The sequence below is a fragment of the Balaenoptera ricei genome, chromosome 16 (assembly GCF_028023285.1).
Source record: "Balaenoptera ricei isolate mBalRic1 chromosome 16, mBalRic1.hap2, whole genome shotgun sequence".
Lineage (NCBI taxonomy): Eukaryota > Metazoa > Chordata > Mammalia > Artiodactyla > Balaenopteridae > Balaenoptera > Balaenoptera ricei.
In genome coordinates, this window is record NC_082654.1 from 65,330,851 (window position 1) to 65,347,863 (window position 17,013).

A 17,013-nucleotide genomic window follows, 5' to 3' on the forward strand; every position below is an offset into this window, starting at 1 on the left:
AATGTCTAGCACACCAGCCTTGTAACCTGAGCATCAAACTTATGTCTTACCAAAATTTCAGATTGCTACAAGTCCTGGAGTTTGGGGATTGGTCCTGAATAGCTGAAACCACAAATGATAAATCTGTGATTGTTACAGGCCTCCTGCATAAGTGTGGATTGGCCCAAAGTCAGGGGCTATATGTTTATCTAAATGTTACCTTATGGATTCAATACTGTGAACAAATGGAGTGTTCAGGTGTTGATGGTGAAAAAATGCATCTCTCTCCCTAGATTATGGGACTAGCTATGCATCGCTAGATTGGTCTTTTCTAAAACCTTTTTGTCCCACTCTCTCACACCCACTCCCAATTCTACCACTGTGAAGTCTTTGTAGCCCTACAACAGGGTATGATGTGCATGGAAGCAGGAGTGGGTGTGGCTAAGAATGTCACAGGTATAAAATTGGGATAATAGGAATAGATGTTAGTATGTTGTGGTTGAAAATTAAACACAGATGAAGTTTTAGCTCCTCAAGACTATTTTTGGCATTCATTTTTATGTCGGAGGTCATACAGCAGGTCTGAAAAAGGAAAGGACTAGACTGTTGGAGACGCAAGAGACTAATAAGTATATTAGTGTTTTTTAAATGACCTTCTGTGATTTGGGACACTCTATAAACCCTACTTTTCTGAGCACCAAACTCATGTAATCAAAACTCTGGCTGCTGTCTATGTCAGGTGGAAAGGGCAACTGTGTGTAAATTAAACCAAGTCATAAGTAACTTGACCAAACTGTGGCTTAGCTGAAAAAATTGGGGTACCACTACAAATGTGTTCTCAGTGGGCATCAACTAGAAAACTTGGAAATGGGGATGAGGGAATAATTCTTTTTTTCATATTTGGTCCCTATAAGTCTCAAGAGATTTATACTGATGATGAAATTTATTGGGGGGGGCCTTCCCTGGTGGCACAGTGGTTAAGAATCCACCTGCCAATGCAGGGGACATGGGTTTGAGCCCTGATCCGGGAAGATCCCACATGCCTCGGAGCAACTAAGCCAGTGCGCCACAACTACTAAGCCTGCACTCTAGAGCCTGCGAGCCACAACTACTGAAGCCCGTGTGCCTAAAGGCCGTGCTCCGCAATGAGAAGCCCGCGCACCGCAATGAAGAGTAGTTCCTGCTCGCTGCAACTAGAGAAAGCCCGTGCGCAGCAACGAAGACCCAACACAGCCAAAAATAATAAATAAAAATAAATTTATTAAAAAAAATTTATTGGGGGGAACATGAAGGGGTAGCATGAATAATTAAAATGTACAAGTAACTCAAAATGTAATCTTATTAGAACATCTTTGTTTTCCAAATATCTTGCCAGAGCCACTGATATAATTTCTTTCTCAAAATTTGACAGTTGGGGTGCCTCATCTGATGGTCTGTTGCAACATTCTATAAAGATTTCCCTTGCCTTTCACTTTGGCTCATTAAACTCTGTAAAAACAAGATGACTTTTTATAAACTTGCCTCTCTCTGGTCATTCTCAAACCTAGAGGGCTAGATTTTAATTTTTATTCCATAGAGAGTAGAAGGTAAAAAGAACCATAATTTTGCATCTGCATGTCAATCTTATATGACATGAGGAATTGAACTATCATTTTTAAATGTTATGAGACGGAAATAGTTTAAGGGTCAGCTATAAATCGATCAAGAGATACTGGAGGCAGAGAGTTAGGAGAGTACTAAGAAGTAAGAAGAAAATGAAAGAGGGACCAGGAAGGATGTTTCTGCCATTGCTAGCCACATGACCTTGGCCAACTAAACTCGAAAACCTGTTTTTTTGTTAGTAAAGTGGGGGGGGGGGGCAAAAATGCCTTCCCTGCTGATAGTTCAGGGAAATTGGGGGAATCCCCTGACATAACAGTACAGCAGAGATGATGTACAGAGGTACTTATATTTCTACTTTTAGCTCCAGGTTTTGACAGTGTTGGTGAGGAGACAGCTTTGAACATATTTAGCATATGTATACTGATGTATGTATCTAGCTCCTAATTCAAATTATTTGGGAAAGCTTTTTAAATGGAGGGAGGAGGTCTGTTTCTCTAATCAATTACTTTGTAGATGCTTTCAATCAAGTGGTGGAAGGGAATAGTCACATCAGTTACTCCAGAAGAGGGCACCATTCCCCAAGAAATAGAATCTGCTCAACTGCTAAAAATGGAACATGTGTCTAAGATTTCAAGTGAGAGAAAGAGCTGTAGAGGCCAGAAAGATAGTCATGAGTTTGTTTTTGATTTATCCCCTCGCCATTCTTGTTTCATGACTCTCATGTCTCTCTTCCACACTCCCTTTAGGCACTAGTCTGTCTTCCCCATTCCTTAAAAGCCTTCTCACGTAGCTGTAGGATGGGTACTCAAAATACAGTTGATCCCAAATTTTTTCACTGCTACGGCTCTTTCTTCTGTTTTTTCCTCATGGCTCTGACACTTTGAAACATTCTGTCTGCTAAATTGCATTTAATAATAATTGATTCATGATCATTCTTCTAATATATGAATAAGATACAAATGAAGCTTAACAATGTCACACCAGCATGTGATAGTGTTGCATTACTGAGCAGGTGTAATTTCAGTCATTGGCAAAGAAACTGATGTTTTAGTAGCAAGGAGTTAAGCAAAGGGAATGTACAATTTCTATTAGGATTTTTGAAATATTGAAAATAGTTTGCAGAAGCCAGCTATTCTGAGGATTCCTAGGGGTCTGAGATCCCAGACGAAAGAGGATGAACATGATCTCACATTATATGAGTAGCGACAATAAGCCCATGCTTTGCATACTTTATCCTATTTATAGCATGAGGTATTAACTGAAAACTTGTTAGCCAAAAGCATAATACCTCCCCCAGGCATATCTGGATTTTGATTAATGATACTTTTCTATAATCTTAACCTAAAGGACTCTCTAAATGGAGGAATTCCAGACAACCTGGCAAAAACAGGGTACCTGTATAGTAGGCCATGTATTAGACAAGTTTTGTGAATCAATATATAAAAATATACACACATATGTTTGTAACAATATTAGGTGCCTCCTCCATTGGGCACTTTCAATAGATTATCCTCAAATCTTACAACAATCCTATAAAGTAGATATCCTTTACAGATGAAAAAAATGAATTAGATAAGCTTGGTAACTTTCTCCATCACACAGCTACCAAGGATTGGAATTGGGATTTAAACTTATCTGACTCCAAAGCTCAGGTCACCATGCTGTTTCAAGAGAACAGTTTTCTCTTAGCAAACAGACTGCAATGGGAAAGAGAATAAGTAAAATTTCCACACACAAAAATTAATAGTGGGAAAAAATTCAAGTCACCCATTGTAGAGAATAATCTCCCAAAACAACAATAACACGCACACTCATCTTTAATACCTGTGGTCATATGTTGTGTTTTGTAGAAGGGAGGTTTATTGGTTTCATAATAGGCTTCATTTAATACATTTAGAGAGTGTCATAATGCACCTGGTGGCAAAATTAGATGGATTTCATTGGTCCCTAGAGGTGGATAGAGTCACAAAAGACTTTGGATTCCTTACTCTATTAAGAAAATTGTCCAGGTCCAAGATCAAAGATAGAAGAGTTGCTGGTACTCCTTTTTCCAAGGATTGGTAGGGATAGGCGCAGAAATGAAGAAATGGAAGCAACTTGGGAATCTTGAGTGAGTTCAGTATTTCACAGGATCCTCAATGAATCTTTTTTTTCCTTTTTTTTCAATTGGATATATTTGACATATAACCTTCACTGAGTTTTATAAGCACAGAACCTTACAGTTGGAAGGAATCTTCAAAATCATCTAGTTCAGTCATCCTTTTAAGAAAAGTACTGGAAATACCTCTGCAACATACCCGTCAAGGGATCACCAAGCCTCTGCTTGAATGTCCTAAATAGCGGGAAGTTCATTTGTTTACAAAGCCGCCTATTTCATCTTCAGATAGTTTTGTCTAATGGGAAGTTCGTCATATTGAGCTGAAATTTCTTTCTCCTAACTTCCATTCACTGATGCTGATTCCAAGCTGTAAGGCCCCCTAAACCAATGCCTCCCCCACAAGGCTGTTCTATCCAGATTACTCTTCTTGGTACTTTGCCCCCTGCAACCACAGATAATCTTGGAATGCCACGGTAGGTTGGTCAGAGCCACTGAAAACCAACAGTCAGAAGTGAGTGGTGCAACCACAATGAAACAGAGCAGCGCATCTGATCTCCCCTCCTCTGCACTCCCACAGGGCCTGGAGTCAGCTCTCCACACTGCTGAGCTTCATTCTGGCCTTCACTGTTATCTGGATGGTGAGAGCTGGAAAGAGGCACTCTCTATTCAATCATCCTTGAGCTCTAAGGCTTTGATAATCCTTAGAAACCTCTTAGTAGAAACATCCCCTCAACCAGAAATCAGCATTAGCATCTATCCAACATGCTGAAACCACTCTTGACTGCTCCATGTTCCCCAAACCCAAGAGAACTGACCATTCCACTAATTGGTCTGAAAAGTCCTGCCAGAAAAAATTCTGGCAAGGCTACGGAGGTCTTATCATGAACAGAAGTGGATCAAATGTAGAAAAATTGTCTATCAGCCATCTTCCATCTTTCCTCTAAATCTCTAATTCAGAACCTCCCTTTCACTCACAGCCATCCTGCAACCATTCTGCTTCCCTTCTATCTCCACCATCTGAGAACATCCTGACTTCTCAAAGCCATTTTATAGAGAGAGCCTCAAACGTGGGGAGGAACCAAACAGTTGAGCCATATGTCTACTGCCATGGGTATTTTGGACATTGTCAGTCAATCATAGTGTGGAGCCATTTGTTCATGTTCCAGCTGGTCACAAACGATATCCTTGGCAGCAATGACTGGATAGAAGGAATGCTTGTTGCAAAGTACCCAACACATCTATATAAATTCTTTCTGATGATAGAAGACTTAAGTTGCAAACAACGTATCTATGCAACCCTAAAACACTATTTTCTGGGGTTCTGTGTTGAAATCTGGTGAGATCCACTTACCATAAGAACTTGGTATTGATGTGGGTACAAAAATTCACTACTGGGTAGTAAATTAGTTTCCTACGTATTTGAGAAACTAATGAATGTCCGTCCGATGATTCAAGTTAAATTACATTTAATTGGAAGAAGACCAATGATTCCATGTTTTTTATTGTAAACAATCTATATATTCCCAATAAATTTATAGTAAAATAAGCTTTAAAAAAGCCAATGTCAAAAAAGGAAAAAAACCAGTAACTACAACAAAATATGTAATGAGGTTAGTAACATATATGCTTGGCCTTAGAGAATTCTTACAAACTCAGTTGATTAAAACATTCTATATTAATGCTGTACATTTTTACAAAAAAAAAAAGTTTCCAAAAGAAAAATAAGAATTAAACATTTTGGGACTTCCCTGGAGGTCCAGTGGTTAAGACTTCACCTTACAATGCAGGGGGCACGGGTTAGATCCCTGTTCAGTGAGCTAAGATCCCACATGCCTCAAAGCCAAAAAACCAAAAACATGCAACAGAAGCAATGTTGTAACAAATTCAATAAAACACTTTAAAAATGGTCCACATCGAAAAAAAAATCTTAAAAAAAAGAAAGAATTAAACATTTATGACTGGAGTTAGTTGTAGTAAGGAATTGGACGTGAGAGTTTGACTGCTTTTTGTGCCTTCAAAATTCTGCAGAAAATTCTGTCTTCTTTTTAGTCCATCCAAAATGACTGAATTATTAGATGCCAGACTCTGTGTCCTAAAGATATTAAAAATAACAAAATTATTGCCTTCAAAAAGGGCCTGGATTTCTAACCAAGGCATAATACCTTCATTTGTTACTTTGAAGCGTACATTTACTAACAGGAACTAACTTATCAAATAAGTTAACCTTTAAAAATCTAAAGTGCTCTTTACATTTTAAAGGATTCCCAATAGCAACTCAATTATTTGACAGCTGCTTTCTAAGAAGTTCATATTCTCTGAACATCTGTTCTCAGATCCAATATCAAGTATATTCTAGGCAGAAACAATAAGCTCCATGAAAAACTCTTCTATACAACTAAAATGACCAATATCTTCTTGTATAATTTGTTTCTTTTTTGAGTAAACATAGGGAAAGGAAAAGCCAACTATAATATTTTTCATATTGACAGTGTTCCTTTCCTAGGAGCTGTAAGCGATGTTAGTCCCTTATCCAACACATCTGCCTTGCTTCAGCCAACTCACATTACTGGTTGGGCATTTTGTTTTTGACATTCCCCTTCTCCCACCTTGCCTCCTCTCCCTCACCTGTCCATTACATCAAGAGATGTCTCAAAAATGTGTCCTCCATAAATCTTTCCCACACAGCCCATCACTCTTCATAACTGCCAAAGAGATGTGAAATTAAGAGTTTATGCTTTGTTGTTGAGTTCAATTTGTTTATTGTTTGTTGGTCTCCTCAACTAAACTAAGCTAAATTGTAAGCTTCCTATAGGTAGCAACAACATCTTGTTCATCTGTCTCCCTCATCCTAATCCAATTATGGCACATTGTTGATGTCCAAATGTTATCTCCCCTCCCTTCTCCTATAAATGTCTTTAATGATTATAGTTATAAATCTTTCAAGAAAACCATATGATAAGCGATTTTTAAAAATTAAATTTCTCAAGATTTCTCAAATTTAAATTCTCAATTCATGTCAATTTCTCTTATATGTTTTGGGTTTGTTTTTGGTTTTGGTTTTGTTTTTGCCAGAGAGGAAAAAAAGGGAGCCCATGGCTTATTGGTTTACACTGTTGTTTACCTCAAAGACAACATGTTTTGATACTTCAATGACTTAATATGAATTAAACTATTGTTTCAGGCAAAAAAATCTTGTTCCCCAATAAAGTAGATGTGTTTAAAAAATGCAGACTTCCAGGAATTTAGCCTAAGTTATAAATAATTAGGAATGTCTACAAACATTTATGTAATAACAATTCACTGCAGATTGATTTATTATAGCAAAAAAACTGGGAATAATCTAAATGTCAAAGGAAGGAAAATAATGGTTATGTAAGTAACAGGGTCCACATAATGGAATACTAAGTAGCCATTTTAAAAAATGAGGGACTTCCCTGGCGGTCCAGTGGTTAAGACTCCACGCTTCCACTGCAGGGGGCATGGGTTCGATCCCTGGTCAGGGAACTAAGATCCCACGTGCATGCTACATGGCACAGCAGAAAAAAAAAAAAAAAAAAAAAAAAGCTGGAGGGAATTCCCTGGTGGTCCAGTGGTTAGGACTCTTGAGCTTTCACTGCTGAGGACCCAGGTTCAATTCCTGGTCGGGGAACAAAGATCCTGCAAGCTGCACAGCACAGTGCCCCCCAAAAAAGCAGGATATATATGTACTGATTGCAGGATATCCATGATAAGTTAGGTGAAAAAGAAAGCCACAGCTCTGTATGCTCTGTTGTCAGAAAATAATTATATTTATAAATGCAAGGGAAAAAGCCTGAAAGAATATATGCCAAACTGTTAACAATATTTAGGTCACCTCTACGGAATAGGAATGGAAAAGGCTAGGGAATGGAGACTACCAGTTTTACTTTTTACATTTCTATATTACTGTTTAAAAAAGAGGTACACAATAATTTTATATAATAAAAAAACTAATGAAGATATATGCCAAATTTTAAGATGACTTTTTAGAAAACTATTTAATAACATGGGGGAATGTTCATTATATTCTATTGAAAAAAGCAACATGCAAAATAGTAACTACAGTATGAGTTCAACAGACAAAATATATAGATTCAATATGTTCAGACCAAAGTATTATAAATATACCAAATATAAAAGGATTTTTAAAAATATCTAGATCTAGGGTGATTAGATGTTTTTAAAAAACTACTTTTCAGTACTTCTTAAATGTTCTATTACGACCAAGTTACTTTTATATTCTGAACAATGTTATTTAAACAAACTGGCATGGAAAATATTAGTGGAAAGTAGCCACATCTCTATCTCAACCTGTGTAGAACCAGGAATATAAGTGAAAACTTTCCAACCTTCAGTTCAGGAAGTGCTTGGTTTATGGTAGTCCCTTCCTATTTTTAGAAATAATTCAAGATGTAGTAGTAGTGGAACAGTCAAATCTTGGTTCACATTAAAAATGAACTCTATCCTATTATATAAGAGATTTCATTGTAACTTCATACAATTTATTCAGTAAAGGCTGGTAGACTTGTATCATTATAAAAAATTTATTCAGCAGTCTCCCACAAGGTAACTCAATATGCCCTTGATTTTAATAATTCCTGTGGGATAGTGGCCAATCACTTTTATGTGCACTTACCGTGGAGAATCTATTCCACTATCTCCTGCCATGCTCTGATTTTCTGTTCCTTCCAAGTGACTATGTTCAGGTTGGACGTCCTGAGCCAACGCTGGCATATGCAAAGTGTTGAACAGTTCTAACTTGTGTGTGAACTGTTTTCTCATTTCCTGATTCTGAGCACTCTGACTCCAGGTGGCTGGTTTCTTTCCTGTGTCACCAACAGGGTCTTGTAGGGTTTCAGCCTCCGAAGCAGCTTTCCTTGTGCTGTAGTAATCAAATATACTTCCATCAGCAGGTGCTGAGGCCTGTACACATTTAGCTACACTGGGCTCCTTTTCATAGTCAAAACCAGACTGGATCCCTAAATTGAGGACACAGTTTTCAGCAGAGAGATTAGGTTCTTGGCCTTCACCGGGGTTAGTAAGCAACCCAGTGGGCTTGTAATGTTCATTTCCTTTAAGCACCAGAGGCTCAAACCTCTGTATGTTGCTATTGTACTCAGTCAGAGACCTCTCGGTCACCTTTTGTTTTCCTAAATGATTCCACTTGTTTCCCCCTGGAAAGGAAAACTGAATGTGGCCAGGCAGCACTTGAATTAAGTCGTCATTCTCAGAAAAGTCATCCTCATCTAGATACAATGAACTGCAGGCCCCATCCTCATCATCGGCTTCATTCTGATACAAGGCCTGGTCATCATCAGAAAGTCCTTCATTTTCTAGACTCACAGTCTCTGCTTCCTGGATAAATGCCTTTCTCATCAGAGTTTCCTCTGAGTCTCTGTCTTGTCTCTCAGGTTGTCTCAAATGGTTTGCACCAACTGGGTAATCCAAAAGACCAAGATTTTGGAACTGGTGTATTGTTTCATCAACTAATCTACAAGCAGAGGACGCCTGGTCTAAAGAAGAGGAACCTCGTGATGGCAGGACATGCTGTGTTTCTTTTGTCTCTTCTAATGTGTCAAAATGAGAGTAACTTTTCCTCGAGACTTCAGGGATTGCCTCATTTTCTCCACCATACACATCACATCTCAACGTGCTTTCCCTGAAGGAACAGCATTTACTATCATTTTGCAAAACACCACATTGAGAGTAACTGAAGAGGTAATCTCTAAAGTCATCACCGATAGGTTTGACAGTAGAGTGATTCACATAAATGGATTCTGCTCTCAGTTTATCATTACATTGTTCACTGTATGACTGTTTGGCTTCACTCTCAAAGATTCTTGAGGAATCCAAAGACCCTGACCTTTGGAAAGGCTTTCCCTTTGGTCCAATCTGACTGGTTTTCAGATCACTGGTCTTCTGGACGTTGTGCTCTTTGGTTATTGGGCTCCTTCGGTGAGAGAAACCCTGGAAAGGATTACTGATTTGCTTTTTGTAAATCAAATGGGAACCTAGCACTGATGGATTCTCACCAAGTGGTTTCTGAAGTTCTACTTCATTTGGGCTTTTAATTCCGGGGGTGGGCTGTGTAGCAGGGAGCTTGGGGTGTTTCTCCAGCCTAATGCTTCCTGGCTGAGGCCCACTTCCCTGACTCCTGGCTTTGTCTCTATCTCTATGTGAATGGCCCCGCCTTCGAGGCTTTACAAACCGGCCCTGACTTTTCTTAACTTCCACTTTTGAAGGATACTTATGCCTGAGTGTCAGCATATAAGTGGAAGTGCCCTGGCTATTACATTTTTTCTGTTCTTCGTATTTTTGCATTATGACAGTATGTTTGATTAAGTTGTCAACAGTCAAAATGGGATTAATTCGTTTGATTATCTCATGTTCAATGTCTCGAGGGATATTGTCCAAGTTATCTTCATCTCGGACGGGCCATTCTTCTGGTGGGAACTGAGCAGAGAAACTGCTGTGCTCTGTTCTGGACTTCTCCTTTCTGGATATACTGCGCCAGAAGAGGCTAAAGCCAAATTTCTTGGCTTTTTCTCTGTCTTTTGTGAATGGTAAAGGTTTGGCGCTGTCACAGACGTGATTCTCCTCACACACTGAAACTGTTCGATTCTGTACCAAAGGTTTGGATTCCCCAAGACCTTTCTGGCATTTTCTAGTCACTTCTGCAGCAGCTGGTGGTTTCTGTATATCCTGAGTGCACACATCATGGAAACACTGACAAGAATGACAATGGGATATGGGGGTCGCATTTTCTTTGGTTAAGTCTGCACAGCTTTCCACGTTCACCAGGTAGGTAATGGAAGTTGGCATCCAGGGACTTTCATCTGATAGGATTCTCTTATTTTCTTGGGGGGTTGTATTTGTAATGAAGTAAGTCTGAGGAGTAACTATGAAGTATCCTTCTCCAGTGTGATAAATCTTCCTTTCTTTAATGAGAGTTCCCAGAGTGGTATAGAGAATATCTTGAGATGGAATTGCAATGCCTAAAACAAATAAGCACTTTACACTGGTACGTTCTGAATAAGAAACATTTTAATGAGTGAAATCAGTAACTCAGAAATGACCACACATTTGCTTGATGAACCCAGAGCTAATTGTAACACAATTAATATATATAATTAAAATGTCAAAGAAGCATTAACAATAATCATAATTCAATTGAATAATAGGAATATAATTTCGTCTACACAAAGACATATGGCTAGGTTACCGGTTAAGCAGAGAAAATAATCTGTTCACTCAAACACAAACACCAAGTTATACAACCTCATTATAAATTTAAATTTTGACCAAGGAAAGCCTTCTTGAGAGCAAACATGGAAGTTTTCAAAAACCACAGTCTCATGGCTTAAACCTTAGTAAGAATCTAAAGAGAAAATGAAAAACAGTCTGTGCTTGGGTGAGGGCAAACTACCTAACATCTGGATTATGGTGGTTTTTCAAACTGAGAAGGTAACAATTTTAAAAGAAATTCCCTTTCTGAATAGCAGGGTTCAAAATTATATTCATATTATGAAAACAATGTTAAAAATGTGTAACACTGAAAGAAAATACATCAATATGTTAATACTGGTTTCCTTTGAGTAGTGGTACTATAAGTGATTACTTTTCTATATTTTCTGGATTTTTCTACAATAAGCATATCTTATAATGGGAAAAATAAAAAATACTCTTCTACATTCATGCACTGGGATATCATGCAGCTATGAAAAGAATGAGATAGATCGATATATGCTTATACGGGAAGATCTCAAAAACATGTCTTTAAGCTAAAAAAAGGAAAGGTGCAGAGAGAATGTATGGAATGGTCCAACTTATTTTAAAAGGATACATATATTCAAATACAACTTATGAAAGTGTCCATGAGAAACTATAAACGAGAGAAGATGTCACCTCTGGGAAGTGGCAATTTAAGAATAGGAGGCAGGGACTTCCCTGGTGGTCCAGTGGTTAAGACTCGCACACTTCCACTGCAGGGGGGCTTCCACTGCAGGGGGCACGGGTTTAATCCCTGGTTGGGGAGCTAAGATGGTGGGGGAGAAACTGAATCTTCATTTTTTCCTTTGCACTCCTTTCTACAGAGTCTGACTTAATTATTACCATAAACATTATTTTTGAAAAAGTTCATCTGGAAAATAAAAGAAATAAATACTCATAAACTTGCTGATGCAGACCTTTTTCCACCGGGGCTCTAATACAAGGTTCTATAATAGAAAAAAAATTAGATATTGCCCAGTTTATGTGTTTAAGACGATTTATAAATAGAAACCAAACACATACAATGAACTAATAGAGAAAAACTTGTTACTCTACCTGGGTAATGTTTCACCAAATGTTCCAATAGTGATTCCTGTGTTACTACAATCTGAGCGGCATTCATATCACATACAGCACAGCAAAGAACTTCAGCCAAAGGTATAAACTGAGATTGAGCTATTGGATTCATTTGCACTGGAAAGACATCACCTAAATTGGAGATTTGGAAAAAAAAAAAAAAAAAGGGTGATAAATTTGATACAGTATAAAATATTTGGAATTAGTGAATCAAAAAGTTATAAAGACTGAATATCAGGTGGAACTGCTTTTCTTTCATCAGTCTTTACTCAATCTGCTAACATTACATGCACAATGATAGAAACTACAGAAGAAAAAGGCTTAGTTTATGATCTCTACTTTTAAGAAGTCTAATATTTGTCACTACTTTATAAGCAAGAGATAGTAAGTTTCTATATGAAAGGCTCAAAGTGCTATTGGACTTCAAGTCAGACAATGCTTATATGGCAATTCCCATCTTTCAAAGCATTTTTTCATATTCGCTACCTGAGATAGGCACAAATAGGATTATTATTTCTTTATTTAAAATATATATAGCCATAGAAAGTTCAAGTAATTGTCCCAATCCTAAAAGAAAGTAAAGTGACAGAAATAGGTCTTCTGACTCCTAATCCAGTATTTCTGTCATTCCACACTTTCCTTATTGAAATGGTTAGGAAGATTTGAAGAAGGAAAAGGCAGAAGTGATTTCCAGTTTTCAAGAATACATGGAACAAAATCATGGAAGGAGGGAATCACAAGATATATAAGAGCATGGAGAGAGTTATCCTGGTTGGGTAGAGTTTAAGGGTTATATCAGACCAAAATAGGAGACTGGAAATGGAAGCTAGACTGTATTATCTTTCCTCTTTGCCAACATATAAAATTGTTCTTAACCTGCCATTAATCAGGTTGAGTTTTAGATTCTGCTGGGTATCCAAGGGAACCCCTCAATTAATTGGAAATGAAGGACTAGGAGTCAGGAAAGTGATTTGGGAATCAACCAATAAAGATGAGAGCTGAAGATAAGGAGTGAAATTAGGTAATTCCCTGGTAGTCCAGTGGTTAGGACTCCATGCTCTCACTGCCGAGGGCCCAGGTTCAATCCCTGGTCGGAGAACTAAGATCACAAGCTGCACAGCACAGCCAAAAAATAAAAAAAGATAAGCAGTGAAATTAATTCTTTTATTAGGAGAGTAAAGAAGAGAGCCAAGGAACACTTAACTGAGAGACTACCTACGTTTAAGATGTAGTAGAAATAGGAACCCACAAAAGAGAGATGGCACGGTGATGAGGGTAGGAGGGAGAGAAGCAAGATTATGAGGAAAAAAGACTTCAAAATGAATAGCAGGGATTTCCCTGGTGGTCCAGTGGTTAAGACTCTGTGGTCCCAATGCAGGGGGCCCGGGTTCAATCACTGGTCAGGGAACTAGATCCCACATGCATGCCGCAACTAAGAGTTTGCATGCTACAACTAAAGACCCTACACGCTGCAACGAAGGTCCCACGTGCCACAACTAGGAGTCAGCGCAGCCAAATAAATAATAAAAAATATTTTTAAAAATGAGGAGCAAATTAACAGTGTCAAATGCTTGAAAGAGATCAAAAAGGTTGAGGGGAGAAGAGGCAATTGGATTACTTGACTGGAACAAGGTGACCATTGGTGACTTTCAAGAGAACTGTTTTCATGGGAAGGAACAGGAATTAAATATCAGATTGGGGAATTCCCTGGCGGTCCAGTGGTTAGGACTCTGTGCTTTCACTGCCGAGGGTGCGGGTTCAATCCCTGGTCGGGGAACTAAGATCCCACAAGCCACGTGGAGTGCAGTCAAAAAAAAAAAAAAAAAGTCAGATTGAAGGGAAGGGAGTTGGTGAGAAAAAAGTGAAGTTAATGGGTCTTCCTTCTAGAGCAAGGTTTGTCCTCTTTGGTACTTGTGACGTTTGGGGCCAGATATAGGGTGACCAACCATCCCAGTATGCCCAGGAATGAGGGGTTTCCTGGGACACAGGATTTTCAGTGCTATAACCAGAAAGTTGAAGGCAACCCGGGATGGTTGGTCCCCATAGCCAGAGAATTATTTGTCGTGAGGGCTGTCTTGTGCACTGCACGATGTTCAGTAGCATCCTTGGCCTCCAGATGCCAGGAACATCTCCCACAGTTGCAGCAACCAAAAATGTCTCCAGATATTGCCAAATGTCCCTGAAAGGAAGGGGTTGGGGGTCAAAATTGCCCCAATTGTAAACCATGGTTCTAGACCATTTGTTGGAAAAATCTGATTGTGAAAGAGGAGAAACAGAACACAAACTATAAAAAAGTAGGATCAAGTGAATGTGAATGTGTATGCTGTGATTTTCTTAAAAGAACATGTTTGCAAATTTGGATACAAAAAGGAAGGGTTTAGTGGAGATGATGGAAATGATTCTGTGAGAAGAAAGACCAGTAAGACAGCAAGATCCTAAAGGAAGGGAAAAGGAAAGTGTATAAAAGGAACAGGTAGGGACTTCCCTGGTGGCACAGTGGTTAAGAATCCACCTGCCAATGCAGGGGGACATGGGTTCGAGCCCTGGACCAGGAAGATCCCACGTGCCGCGGAGCAACTAAGCCCGTGCGCCACAACTACTGAGCCCGCGTGCCTAGAGCCCGTGCTCCGCAACAAGAGAAGCCACCGCAATGAGGAGCCCGTGCACTGCAACGAAGAGTAGCCCCTGCTCCGCTCGCTGCAACTAGAGAAAGCCCGAGTGCAGCAACGAAGACCCAACTCAGCCAAAAGTTAATTAATTAATTAATTAAAAAATAAATAAAAGGCACTGGTAAAAGAACTATCGTTAGAAATGAGAAGGATATAACTTCATCTGAAACTTGAGAAAATAGAGGGTGGCAGAAGACCAGAAATATATTGAGGCATAGAAGGAAAAAAATATTAGCACAGCAAAGTCATCTGATCTCTGTAAAGTTAGACAGGGAGAAAGAAAATAGCAATGGGAGGAGAAAAAATGGGAATGAGGAGGTGAAGAGTAGAAAGGGAGTTTGAGGGGTCATTCTCAGAGAACCCTAGGAAATTTTAAAATGAACACAAAGATTATGAAGGAGCCCTGAGTCTCAAGGTCACTTAAGTGTGGTTTCTGGCAGATGAAGCAATCTGGAATTGAAAAGATGGGCGTCAGGGAGGCCAGCAGGGCTAAAACTTTAATGTGCATGTGAGAATCACCGGGCGATTGTGGTAGTGTGCAGATTCTGACTCAGAAGATCTGAAAATGAGCCTATGATTCTGCATTTCTAACAACCTCCCAGGTGATGTTCATGCTGCAGGTCTGAGGACCGCTCTTTGGAGACGTTAGGGTGTTAATGACAGCAGTGTTAAAGTAGCTAACCATTGAACAAATAAATATGGTCCTGGGGCTGTATGGGAGTCAACTGTAGCCAGAGGCAAGCCAAAGAATTTAGAAAACTTGGCTATACCCTGCATCTGACTCTCCTGTGACAGTGAGGAAACCAATACATTGCACTGGCTGTTAAGGAGGAAGGAAGGTGATGAGGACTGGCCAGGGGTAAAGGGTTGTAGCCAAAGCTGGTAAGTGGCTCACAGTACTTCTTGTATCTGCATGAAGGATAAAGGACTGCCATCAGGAAACTGATCAGCAGTTTGCTGTCAAAGATCATGTTGGTCTGTGCCCTTGTTTACTTAAGCTTCTCTATTTGGCAGGCTGGGGCATTTTTGACCTTGGACGGTCACAACACAGGGCAGAACTGCTGTCTGCTTTGTCAGCCAAGGGAAGGATCTCCTCTTGGCCTGCTTGCTGCTGTCCCATTGGGCGATGCTAAGATACCTACAGCATTCTGAGAAACTAGCATGAATGACTAATCAATTAGCATTTCAAAGGGCGGTGATAAGGGATGATGCTATGAAACTTAATGTCCAAGGGGAACATTAACTGACCTAAAACTCAAAATCCTCCTGGAAACTCCACCTCTGAGCTAAGGGTAATAAGCCTTTCTCCCTATCTTCATTCCCTCTTTGCTTTTCTTTTTACCCTCCGCATCTGAGATTTACTTTCTTCTCTTTCATCTCCCTCCTCAACCTGACAAAATATAGAATTAAAGTACAATTTCACGTATTTTTATGCTTCTTAAACATAACTCTATGTGTTTAATTTATAACAAACTTATATAACTCTCTTCCCCATCTTCCAAGACAGTCTAAGTGACTTTATTCTTGTATGTGATCTTAAATTGATTACCTGCCCCACTTCATATGGACTTAGAAGTCCTTAATTCAAAAAGGAGGGAAAAGTTCTTCTCTCCTAGAAAGATAAGGGCTAGAGTATTGGAGAAGTAGAGAGCAAAACCTAAAAAGGATTTGCTCAACCACACAATACACACTCAAGCCTCACCGCATACCTGGCCTAATAAACCCAGTCACTTTGAACTTTGAACTTTGAGATTGGCGTGCAGTCCGGGGTTCGGGGAGGGGGGGTGGCCGGGGGTGTGTGTGGAACAGAGACATTAACATAAAGAGATGAGTGGCTAGAAAGTCAGTACATGTCTGATGTCCCTGCTGTGCCCCCTGCCAGTGGCTGCCCATTTCTGTGCAAATGAAACAAGGAAGCTGTACTAGGGTCCAGTAAGGGGTCTAGACCCACTCTGCCTTTGGGTCAGACCTAAAACAGCCCATTTTCTAGTTCAATCCTTAAGCTTAGTAGCAGGCTCAGTAGCTGTGGCGCACGGGCTTAGTTGCTCCGCGGCACGTGGGATCTTCTTGGACCAGGGCTCAAACCCGTGTCCCCTGCATTGGCAGGCGGATTCTTAACCACTGCGCCACCAGGGAAGTCCCTGCCTTTTTCTTTTTAAAACTAATACAATCATATGTCAACTGCCTTTTAGAGAGCATGTTAAATCGCATGTAACCTCTGCTATGGAGCTCCCTCTAGACAAAGGCTAGAGAAAGTTTCTCAGTACGTTTCCTTCACAGCTGTTGCTAACATACGTCTTC

General features: G+C 39.6%; 1 protein-coding gene across 3 annotated transcripts in view; it reads right to left on the minus strand.

Moving 5' to 3' along the window:
* Window positions 1–5,266: 5,266 nt before the first annotated feature.
* The window catches only part of STOX1 (storkhead box 1), a 51,945-nt gene continuing 40,198 nt past the window's right edge, over window positions 5,267–17,013 (minus strand). For 2 of the 3 annotated variants that reach the window (XM_059899478.1, XM_059899479.1), the window contains exons 2-4: window positions 12,023–12,175; window positions 8,334–10,692; window positions 5,267–5,771 (exon numbers count right to left, since the gene is read on the minus strand). In XM_059899478.1, coding sequence (XP_059755461.1) covers window positions 5,624–5,771; window positions 8,334–10,692; window positions 12,023–12,175 — 2,660 coding nt within the window. In that variant the 3' untranslated portion in view covers window positions 5,267–5,623. The remainder of the gene's footprint in view (window positions 5,772–8,333; window positions 10,693–12,022; window positions 12,176–17,013) is intronic. The other variant, XM_059899480.1, reaches the window with a different exon arrangement.